The following is an 11,542-nucleotide window of genomic DNA, read 5'->3' on the forward strand; positions in this document are numbered from 1 at the left end:
AAAGAGGCATTTCTTTTTATAGTTTTTTTTAAGTCTAGGTTATATATACCTTTTTTTTTAAAGGAATTAAAAGCTTATTTATAGCTAGGCTTATTTATATTAATATTAGCCTTTAAGCTAGCTACTTATATTTAAGTACTTATTACTTTTTAATCTTTAATACTTTACTAAGGCTACTTTTATTTACTTTTTAAAAATAGTTATTTCTTAAGCTTATATCTTATTATATTTTATACTTTTTTAATTTTATAAATAATACTAGATTTATAGCTAGTATAATATAGAAAGCTATATTATATAATTATAGTATTTTTAATATACTTTTATATAAATTAAGCTTAACTTATACTTTATTATATTCTTTAATTAGGATTTATATTATTTTTAATTAAAAAAAAGTCTTTTAAAAGTATAGCCTTTAAGCTTTTTATTTTATTTATATCTTTAAATATATATATAATTACTTTTAAGTTTAATAATATATTATTATATAAAGGGTATTTATTAGCTACTATTAGGCCTGCTTTTAGTTACTTTAAGTTAACTAGATATAGTTAAGCTAAGCCTTTTAGTTTTAGCCTTTTAATCTAGTTTACTATATCTTTTTTATTTTCTTTTATTTTTCTTTATACCTTTTTAATAATAGCTTATATTAATTTAAATTTAATATATACTTTCTTTAAAAAAGTATAAAAGTATTTTAATAAGATATACTTTATATTATATATTTTATACCTTCTAGCTTTATTATTACTAAATCTTTAGTAAAAGTATTTTTTTTTTTTATATTTTTATTAACTTATTTATTTAAAAGCCTTTTATTTTTTAATTTCTTTTTTTTTATTTTTTATTAAAAAGGTACTATAGCTAACTCTAGCTTTTTAGGTTTCTAGCTAAAAAGTAAATATAAGCTAAATATCTACTATTATTATATTAATAAATAAGGTATTTAAATATATTTAGTTTATCTAAGTAATACTATAGGTATTTATCTATAACTTTAAAAGGGTTAATCTTAATACTATAATAAGATTAATAAACTATTAATCTACCTCTTTAGCCTTTTAAAGGCTTATATCTTAAGCTTTATTAATTAAGATCCTTTATTACTTAAGTTAATTACTTACTTCTTTATAAGTTATATATCTTTAGTATTAAGGTTTTATTAAGATTTCTTAATATACTTAATAAGCTTCTTACTTTTTCTTTATTTAAATTAAAGAAAACTTATTATAAAAAGACTAAATTTATTTTACTAGTATTTTATCTTTTAAAAAATAATACTTTATAATACCTTTATTTACTATATTAAGTACTTAGTTTTAAATAGTTAATATCTTTTTCTTTAGATTTTTATAGTTCTTTAAGTATATCTTATATATTACCTTTATTATAGTAACTATTTAGTGATCTTTTTTTATAAGATAAGGTATTTATTAAGTTTATATCTTATATTTAATATAGATTTTACCTAGCTCTTTAGCTTATAGATTAACTTTTTATATAGCTAACCTTTATATTAAAGAAAAAGATACTTTTATAATAATTACTATATATATAGCTATAATACTTTACTATCTTATTACTAATATATTAAGGGGTATAAGTATAATTACTTTAAAGGTAAGCTTATTAGTTACTATTAAGTTAATATAAACCTATAAATCTTTATTTTTTACTTTAACTTTTAAGGATTTATACTAGCTAATTTACTTTTTATTAGATTTAAGTTTAATAGTCTAATTAGCTATAGTTTAAATTATCTTTAGCAAGTACTAGGCTTTTACTTCTTAGTTTTTATACTTAAAGTAGTTTTCTTTTTATAAATAAGACTCTTAATTATTTAAAAGCTTATTATATTCCCCCTTTTTAAAAAAAAGGGAAGTTTTATATTTATATCCTTTAGCTTGCTAATAACTAGCTAAGGTATTACCTAAGTATAAGCAATCATTTTATTATTCCAATCTAACAAAATGCTTGTTATGACTAATCTACGCTTTATATAATACCTTCCGAGACCTGTTCAGGTTAGGTCTAACAAGGCACTACATCACGTGGATGATAATAACCGTATATAACAGTCAGGGCCCTAAACAGGCAAACTACCTCTGCAATGACCTAAATTCTTCATGGCACCCTTCAGCCAAACAACAAACCTAGCAATCTACCCCATACAGCTAAGGTACAAAATACTAACAAAGCATTCCATAGTTGCTAAAATCAGCACTCCACTATGATTTCCAACATCCCATTCAAACAGACTGTTATGTACGGGGGTAGAAGCGCACCATCAAAGCCGGCTTCTTCCACAACAGGAACAGCTTTGCATCCCTGAACAGGTCAACGTCGTTATTCACCAATTCCCAATCGAAGTTATAGACCATCTTTGCAAGGATAATCCTCATCTCTAGATACGCCAAGTTGATGCCTAGACAAGATCGTGGGCCAAGGGAGAAGGGCTGACTGGCTTGCTTGACGTCGGAGAAGCTCTCGTGAATCCAACGCTCGGGAATAAAAGAATAGGGCTCCTTCCAATAGCGCCCATCATGTTTGGTAGTCCAAGGATCCACGCTCACAACGACACCTGAAGAAATATAGTGACCGTCGATAACAGCGCCGGGCGAAATGCGCGGGAGGCCGAACGGCGCAGGCGGAAAGATTCGCAGTCCCTCTTCAATGACGGCAGGGAGGTACTTCAACTCTGCAGTGGCGTCCGCTGTGATCTCATCCTCCGAATGGAATCGCGAACGCACTTCGTCGGTGAGCTTCTCTAGGCAAGACCGATTCGAAAGGAGGCAATAGACGATCCCAGTCAGACATGTAGCTGTTGTTTCCGAACCAGCTACAATGAGTGTGTTCGACTGCTGGCAGAGTTCCTGCTCCGGAACATCATTGCCGCCCTTGCTCAATAGATGCGAGAAGAAATCTCCGCGCTCCTCAGAATTGGGCATCTGAAGTCGTTTCATCATTTTCTGCCTGGTCAATTCCATGTGCTTACGATGCATTTCGCCCGCATCTTTTGACATCACGAACGGCAGATACAGATTTATTATCGGAAGGCGTTTCCTTAAAGCTGAAAGCGCTTTGAAATAAGCCGCATCAATGATCATCGACACCCAAAAATGGGGCCGTCCTTCAGCGACGGCAGAAAACGACTCGCCGAATGCAAGGTCACCTAAATAATGGCAATCAGAGCGTGAGTCAAGGATATCAAATAAGAAACGCACCGATAATATCGAACGTAAGCCAGTTAAGGGCCTCTTCAACATTGATTCCAGATCCTTCAGGACTACCAAGCTTACGCAACTGGCCAATGAACATATCCACATAGCGGTGAATGACCGTTTCTTGGCCGCGTAGAGACTTGGCGCTGAATGCATGCGACAGATACTTTCTTTGTCTCGAGTGCTGGGCGGGATCCCTGACACTGACTATACCAGGATGATCTCCTGCTGTCTCATACCAGTCACCCTTGATAAACTTCTTCTTGTCTTTTGTTGCATGTCCGTAGATATCCTTGTATGCTTGCACAGTAGCGAAGGATAGTTCGTTTGGGGCTATTCGCACCACGTCGCCTTGAAAGTTACGACCAATTAGCTCATAATCATAAATCAGGGTTGGGAAATGGCTCAAACGGCCCGACGATATGTGGACGTTGAGATAATTAGATGAGGGCGAGAGAAGAGGGTTTACCTACCATATTTGCGATGCGTCTCTTCCATGATGAATGGATACCGGCCGGATGTCCATTTCAAGCCGTACCAGAGCTAGCAGAACTCGAATTAGCCCAGTGCATGCGTGAGGTGTGAGAAAGGTAAAGCTACGTCAGAAACAGCTGCCAACTTGGGACCTGGGAATTTTGCAAGCGGGTGAAAGAAAAGGCGGTAGATGGCGTTGAGAAACCATATAACCCCCTAGAGTTGACGTGGTATTAGTAACTGTCTTGAAAGTCTTCCTTTGGACATGATAACTTACCAACAGACAAGAAAGACCGAGGATAATGCTGAAGCTGGCTGCCATGTTTGTTGCGAGCTACCAATTACATAAACCTTGGGGTGCGGGACTGAGGGAATGATTTTTTGACATTGTCGAGAACGTCGAGGCCTTATATACTGCCATGCTCAATTTTGTAATGACAGGAGGGCCTATATCTGGACAGTTGTGTCGTCCCACTATGTTGTCTTGATTGATTGGACAAAGGGTCAATTTAGATGATCGGCGGCTATCTGAGGGTTATTCCCGTTTAAACTACCTGATGTAACACCAAACTTCAAGTGTATGTAGTATTAGAATAGCTGCCAAGTATGACAAAAGTTCGAACTTCGGACATTGATTGATTTATCGCTGCCGTGTAGGGTTAGCACGGACTGCATTTAGATTCTCCGACCTTTGTCCGCCGCGTGGGCCGTGGTCTGTGTCCTGGGCTACTCAGGATACTCCGACTTTAGTCCGCTGATCTGCAACAGATATTCGTTCGTATAATTACTCGTGGACCTGACCAAAAGGGAGCCCCACTCTTCAAGTGGGCAGCGAAATTACCCGTTGGTTCGAGCCACGGGGGGACCAACTAAGCAAGCTTAGTTGGGCACAAAACCGTGAGACGCGCACAAAACTGTAAGATATATCTTTATTAGTGTAATTTACCTCCTTTAATATTATCTAAAGATTGAATATAGAGATAACTAGAAATAATATACTATAAATTACATTAATAAACTTATATTAAGTTTACTAGTTATTAACATTATTTTAAGGTTTTGTATATATTATATAGTTTTGTGATAAGGGCAAAATTGTAGTATAGAGAAAAAACTATTTTAATTAATTATATAATAAATTAAATGAGATAGCCAATTTAATAAGGCAATTTTCTATATATAGACTTAAGTTAAATTTATATAATTAAAATATTATATTTTTAATACTTTAGCTATATAGCTTATAAACAAGCTTTTTATTACTTAAATTCTATAAAAATATTAATTTATTAAGGAAAAAACTATAAAATAGCCTTTTTTTTTAAAGTTACTTATTAATATATAGATTACCTATTTTAAATAGCTATTTTAAATAGAAATCTAATATTAAAGTAATTAGTTTTTCTTTTAAATATAATTTTCCTGCTAAATTAGCTATCCTATAATTTTACCCTTGTCCCATAATTTTGCCGCCTACTCTTCAAGTGGGGCTCCCTTTTGGTCAGATCCACGAGTAGTGAAATTGTAAGTTGATGTGATCCCCAGGCATAAGAATCCAATTCTTACGTTTCAATCCAGACGGTCACGGAATGCTGGACGAGTCCGTCGACAACCCGACAACCCGAAGTCCTACTACCTGACTCGGGGCATGTATGCAAAGTAATCAGCATAAATACAACATGAATTACCATGGGGGCAAACACTTGTATAAGTCCACTACCATTACGACGACGACATCCAGGAGTTGCATCGAGGTGATCTATCGAGGACTCTGCGTCGCTTGGCTTACCTTGGAAACCATGCCGGCGACTCCTATGCCTTGGGCTCCTCCGGAGTATGAATCTACCACGATAGATAACGATGTGGTTGGTCCTCTTAGCGAGCTGGCTTTGCTTTCAACCAACGTTCCGATCAACTAACCACCAAATAGACATTTGTGAATAGATACGACGCTCGTAAGACTCTGGCCTACGTGACAGAAGATACCAACAATGTTAACAAGTCTGTGAACCCTACCTATACCGAGATGCCTTGATAATAGTACTAAACCCTACAGTGTCTTTATGCTTTACTGGATCACCACCAAATGCGGCAGGAAATATCACCTGAAAAGCAACGCCGGCTTGCGAGGATCCCAACTTCTTTGACAAACTTTCTGGGCCAGCTTTACAACCCGTCTGACAGGCAAGCTTGTTATTGAGGGAGGGGAAATGGAGATTGATACTGAACAGTCATACGCCTTGTTCGAGAGGTAATGGGGTAACTACCATATGGCAAAGGCTACTATGCCCTTCGGTTTTACCTCGAAACTGGAGAAGTTCTTATCTCGTGGTGTATGGAGCCTACTCCCGATGGCGTGTCCAAGATCGCCTTTGCGTCTGTCTGGCACCCCAATGGCCGCCATGAAATGCTGCCAATCGGTCCCAAGAGCCGGGCTTCCGACATTAGCGTCAGCCCCCGAACAGGCTTGAAGTACTTCAATACTTTCTTCTTGGATTTGCCGTGTTGAAATGCCCACTTTACGTTTGATAAGTGGGTGCATGATGGTGAGTTGATTCCGGCCATGGAAGAGCAGCGCGACAAGTACATTACAATCTCAGAGTCGTATGGTGAAGGAACTGGCATGTGGGATGACAAGCAAGTTTTGACCCAGGGTCACGTAGAGCAGCTGTCTATGATGAGATAGTACCTTACATATATGTATATAATGGTCAAGGTCTAAGATAGATATATAATCCAACTATCCCTTATATAAAAGAGACTTTAAATGATAACCTTATTACTTGAATTGTTGAAACTCTTTATATGGCTGCCACGCTTGGTACACTGCCAACAATGTTGGACTTCAGACCTTGTTTGTGGCGAGCCTCGGTCTAATCTAGCCGGAGATGATACTTTAGAGAACTGAAGAGACTATGCACAGATGCAGAAGCATATAAGGAAGTACTATTAATATATTCTGGATTGTCACCGTCTTAAAACAGGTGTTCAAATTCAACATCCTTTTAAGAAGAGTTGGAATTATCAGCACAAGACCAGGCGCCTGAGCCCCCAGCAGCTTTGTAGGCCTGGATGATATCGACGATTGATCCGTAAGTACCGGCGACCATCAACAAGGTGCCAGAAGCAATAACAAACACACTCCATCCACAAGCGGATAGCCACTTGGGCGAAACAGCGCGCTTCTCCCAGTTGTCATAAAACCACATGAAGCCCATGGTCTGGAAACACATGAGGGTACCGACGAGCGCTCCAATCAAGGAGATGAGGCTGTAGAAGATGGGAATAGCACTAGCGATGATGTAGGCAATGATTGACACGATGAATGTGCAACCCAACCAAGTGCTCCAGTGAACCGCAGAGTTGGAAGCCAGATGTTTTGTGTTTCTCAACAGTCGAACAAACATGTATTTGCTGGGCAGCTGTATCTTATTAGCAATATGGAAACAATGGGAGAATGCGAGTCATACATGAGTGACAAGAGTAATCGACACGATCAACCCTGGGATTGCGACACCATAACTGGCCTTCTTGATGGTATCTCCAGCCGAGCCCAGAGCAGGTGAGGATACATAAGATCCACAGAAGTAGTACATCAGGCAACCAATCGTAAGGTAGGTCACGGTCACGATGCCCTGACATATGGTCAAAGCTCTCGTATATTGTTCCGGTCGGCGCATCTCAGCAACAATGGCGAAAAAGCCTGGAGTGCCGCCATATGCTGAAATAAGGGAGCAGATTGCTGAAGCTGCTTGGACGAAGGAGGGTTTGTTGAAGAGCTTGTAGTCTGAGACCCAGACACCGTCTTGGGGGGCTGCTGCTGGTCGCTCTTGGACACCTGTCGCGATGGTGACCATGATCACTATAGACATTAGTTATTAATCTCAATGTTCGATGTGCAACTCACCAGAGATCATGATGCTGATGACACCGATCCATGCTAGCCAGCTCATGCGAGCAAGGGTTCTGATGCTTGAGAGACCGAAACCAAGCACTGCAGCGACGGCGACGAAGACAGCAGTACATGCTCCATGGCTAGATACAGCGTTGAGGCCAATCGAGAGACTGAGCATGCCAGCACCGGATACAAAGACCCAGTCTAGATACGAAATCAGCATTTCGCTATTCATGACTGACATCACAACTTACAGATCCACATGGCAAAGCCAAAGAACTCCTTGCCTACGACTCCAAACATCATTTCTCCAGCATCGTCGATGGCGTAAACATGGCGATGTCGCAGCTTGAAGAGGCCAACGATCCAATTGGACCAGGTTGTTATAACCGCAACAGCTAGCAGACAGATAATGCCGGGTATCATGCCAAGCGCGTTGAAAGTCGCTGGAATCGAGAGGACGCCGAGACCGATTTGTGTTTTCATCATCAATCCAGCGGTACCGATGAGTCCGACCTGGAAAAATTCGTCAATTCTGTGAATCATGCCATTTTCTTTCGCGAAATCTGCTTACGCTTCTGTAGTCAGGACCCTCATCCGAAATCTCACCAAAAACAGCATCGTGATGCAACGAGGCCTCATTGTCGGGCTTGTTCAACTGCGAGGGAGTAAGAGCCAGGTCATTACCTTCCTCGGCAGTCGAACTGATGTTATAACTATTCATGATGATGTGTTCTTGCTTGAAAGCAGGGATCCGCAAAATAAAAAAGAACAGCAGCCGGACACGTCTTTATACGTAAAACTTTGACTCATGCTCCATACTCAGCCCACTCTCGCCCCCAGACCCAGTATTGAGAAACCGGCCCCAGGCATCGGGAGCGCATCTGCCGAGAGCAAAGAGAGATAAACCAATTATGCAGGACGTGATGAGTGAGCATCCGGGGTTCCCCAGATATTGCCCCGCGGACGGAAGCATGGAAATTCACTGATCCAACGAGTCTAATCAATTGCAGAGGGAGAGAGGGTGAAAATTTGGTGATAACGTTCCGTACCCACCGCGGAAGTGCGAGGGCCAATCGCTTTCCGCGTGCTGGAGTGACTTCGGTAGGCTGGCCAATGGTGTTGGCACAGACCCTGACGTGATGGTTGGAAAAGGGCGTTGGCTGATACGCCTTATTACATAAATTCCGAGACCGTGTCGTGCATACAACCCCGATCTTCGGTCCTTTTTGGTGAAGTCAAGTTGCAGATAGGAAACTTGTTATATCTTTCCGGTCGTAGATAATGATACAGCTATCCATTATGCAGTTTGAGAAATATCGTGTCTGGTACTGACTGGTTTCGCTTATCCGGGTACCGAGCTGAAACGATTGACTTTCAATGATAGGCGATTCGAAGACGTTACCGTTAGCAAATCGCAGTTTTGAGTTTTGACCTCTTGGGAAATGATTCACACTATGAGACCCTGCTGGCGTTTCGTAGCTCTCAGCCATGCAACGCATCTAACTTCCGTCCCGTCCATCCGTCCATCCGCAACCGCACGGAAGTCTATCTTCACCTCATGTGTATCAACATGTTGCACTTCTTATACAGTAATACAATCTAATTCTCGTCTATACTTGACAACCCCTTACCCGACTCCCGACATGTCTTGATAACTTGAACGCGTGTGGACGACGGGTAAGGGGAGTCTTATAATTTCCTGATCAGGTATGAATTGAGATTGTCGGCAAGGCAAAGAAGCCGATCTCGCCTGGGTCTATCCCGATCACTTTACTGACTCTCGTTCCCGATACTCAAGCATATCCGATATTACCTATCTGAATTTCATCATTGGAATTGTTGTAATTACATGGCCAAACCTTTTCCCCATCTGTATACCACTTTACACTGTGAAACAACTACCTCAATTGTAAGACAACCAAGGCAGGTCGCGTCACGATCTCCATAGGCGTGATATATCCGAACTACAACTCATAAGACACGGAACCTAAAGCAAGTATACTTTTTGTTCTCTCTTGGCTTGTTGCTTAACTTGTTGACTCCACGGAGTACGGTCGGTCATATGCAAAGGCTTATCATTTCTAATCTTATCCTGTCTTATCTTATCTGACAGCTCTTAATATCGATTACCCTGAACCCCCAGAAGCGAGCTGAAAACTTAAGCTTCGTACCAAGGGTCCTCCCATGTTTGCGCTGCACCACTTGGGTAGGATGCTCATGCCAATTGAGCTAGGCGCGCTTCACCGCCCGTATGCGTAAGGATTGCTAATTGCTCTTGTAATGGTCAAACGTTGCACTAAATAATTGCTAATCATTGTAGCACAATACCTCCAACTTTCCACAATTGCACCAACGGACACAGCAAAAAATCTTTTTAGTAGTCACGATTTCTAATTGAAGTTATACAATAGTTCTATTAGCTTGAACAAGGGTCGGTCCATGCGGTGCAATGCTCTCAGATATTAAATCCCGCGCTGCTTCACGCAATATGAAGCTTTCCCCCAGTCTGTTCTTGAGTCGACTGCAACCGCACATCTGACCATATGGCTTCATCATCTTCAACGCAAACTGGCACACCCAGCACGAGAGAGGACTTATTGTCCGTCCTAAGAGGTCAAAGCCTTAGAGTCCCGGACTTGGGTCCGATGCATATTGGATGGCCGAAAGACGTGAATCCGCACGTGGAAGCCATAGACTTGAAGATCCTCCAGTTGATCGAAACGTCAGAGAACACCACCCTAGGAACACCAAGAAGGACGCTAACATATCCTTCAGACACGCTGTCAACGAAACGGTACGCTCGCGTCTCACCAAAGCTAACCTATCGGAGCAACTGGCTGGCTGGTACCCGTACGCCTCCCGCGAAAAGCTAGAGGTCTCGACATCCTTCCAAGTCTGGATGTTCATCATCGACGACCTACTCGATCAATACTCCATCGTCAAACAGTTTGATTACACAAAGCTGCAGGCCCTACTGGATGACTGCGAGGACTATGTCGAGAAAGGCCTTGGCGTTTCAAGCAAGGAGGTTGAGCCATCGACTCGTTATCTAGATCACGACGCTGTACTGTCTTTTGAGGAGTACGCTTCGACTGTTCGTCGTCTTTACAGTGACAACCCGAGTTACCGAAAGCGCATCGCCAAGGAGGCCATTGCTACCCTGAAAGCATACCAAAAGGAAGCCTTCAATCGAAGGAATGCCCATCTTCCTTCTCTAGAGGAGTATCTTGGCTACCGGGATGCATCTTCCTGTATGAAGCAAGTGGCGGCCAACATCGAATTCGCCAATGGACTTGACTTGCCTGAGTACGTCATGGAATCTAAGGAGATTCAAGATCTATATGATGCCGCCGTCAAAGTCATGTGGATCACGAATGACATGGTGAGCGTGCGCAAGGAGATACGTGAAGGGTTCGTCGAGAACATCGTGGTCTTGTTGGCACACGGCGATATGCAGCGAGGACTTGATGCATCACTCGAAAGGCTTCAAGCGGAGATTGACAGAGTGAATAAAGCTGCTGATGACGCTGCGAGTCGATTTGCTGGTGAAACCTTTGAGCGCGACATAGCCTTGCTGGCAAAGAACTGCAAGAATATGTGTTTGAGCAGTTGGTTCTGGAGGTAAGTCTCAATCGTGTCCAATTCTAGCGCATAACTGACCAAATAGCGTCAAAACTCCAAGATATTGTCTTCACGATATAAAGCCGGATGCGGATGGGGGCTTTAACTTCACGATTGATCATATTACCGACGGGACATTGTGAGCTCGTTTGGCCGTGATATTCCCGGGTCAACCATCACGATCATTCGCTTGACAACGAGCCCACTTTACGGAGTTGCAAGTTGCTCATCTCTAACCAGTGTTGGGACTAGAAGAGTAAATGACACGTTTTGTATGCGCTGTGGCGTCGTGTTATCCCCGTGCAGTCGCAGTCCATGCTGAACC

General features: G+C 41.1%; 4 protein-coding genes across 4 annotated transcripts; 2 read left to right on the forward strand and 2 right to left on the reverse strand.

Moving 5' to 3' along the window:
• Nucleotides 1–2,264: 2,264 nt before the first annotated feature.
• FVEG_12172 (hypothetical protein) lies at nt 2,265–4,020 on the reverse strand (the record flags this gene model as incomplete). Its single annotated transcript, XM_018901525.1, has 5 exons — nt 2,265–3,175; nt 3,228–3,575; nt 3,698–3,767; nt 3,825–3,914; nt 3,976–4,020. The coding sequence occupies 5 exons, from the start codon at nt 4,018–4,020 to the stop codon at nt 2,265–2,267; spliced, it is 1,464 nt and encodes a 487-aa protein (XP_018760022.1).
• Nucleotides 4,021–6,033: 2,013 nt separating this feature from the next.
• On the forward strand, nt 6,034–6,207 carry FVEG_17175 (hypothetical protein; the record flags this gene model as incomplete). The annotated part of the gene is made up of 1 exon (XM_018906446.1): nt 6,034–6,207. One exon carries the CDS (start codon nt 6,034–6,036, stop codon nt 6,205–6,207), a length of 174 nt encoding a protein of 57 aa, XP_018760023.1.
• Nucleotides 6,208–6,471: 264 nt separating this feature from the next.
• FVEG_12173 (hypothetical protein) lies at nt 6,472–8,581 on the reverse strand. The gene is made up of 5 exons (XM_018901526.1): nt 8,168–8,581; nt 7,848–8,109; nt 7,606–7,797; nt 7,169–7,560; nt 6,472–7,120 (listed from the first exon to the last, which is right to left on the reverse strand). Exons 1-5 carry the CDS (start codon nt 8,315–8,317, stop codon nt 6,704–6,706), a joined length of 1,413 nt encoding a protein of 470 aa, XP_018760024.1. The 5' UTR covers nt 8,318–8,581; the 3' UTR covers nt 6,472–6,703.
• Nucleotides 8,582–10,139: 1,558 nt separating this feature from the next.
• On the forward strand, nt 10,140–11,521 carry FVEG_12174 (hypothetical protein; the record flags this gene model as incomplete). Its single annotated transcript, XM_018901527.1, has 3 exons — nt 10,140–10,318; nt 10,372–11,217; nt 11,264–11,521. 3 exons carry the CDS (start codon nt 10,140–10,142, stop codon nt 11,358–11,360), a joined length of 1,122 nt encoding a protein of 373 aa, XP_018760025.1. The 3' UTR covers nt 11,361–11,521.
• Nucleotides 11,522–11,542: the final 21 nt, after the last annotated feature.

The sequence above is a fragment of the Fusarium verticillioides genome, chromosome 4, assembly GCF_000149555.1.
Source record: "Fusarium verticillioides 7600 chromosome 4, whole genome shotgun sequence".
Taxonomy (NCBI): domain Eukaryota; kingdom Fungi; phylum Ascomycota; class Sordariomycetes; order Hypocreales; family Nectriaceae; genus Fusarium; species Fusarium verticillioides.

Bases quoted from the DNA above. Each gene is read 5' to 3' on its own strand.
- FVEG_12173 (XM_018901526.1), bottom strand. From the start codon at position 8,317: ATGAATAGTTATAACATCAGTTCGACTGCCGAGGAAGGTAATGACCTG. The intron at 7,798-7,847 runs GTAAGTTGTGAT...TTTCGTATCTAG, and splicing joins TGGCTTTGCCATGTGGATCT to ACTGGGTCTTTGTATCCGGT. The intron at 7,561-7,605 runs GTGAGTTGCACA...TAATGTCTATAG, and splicing joins CATCAGCATCATGATCTCTG to TGATCATGGTCACCATCGCG.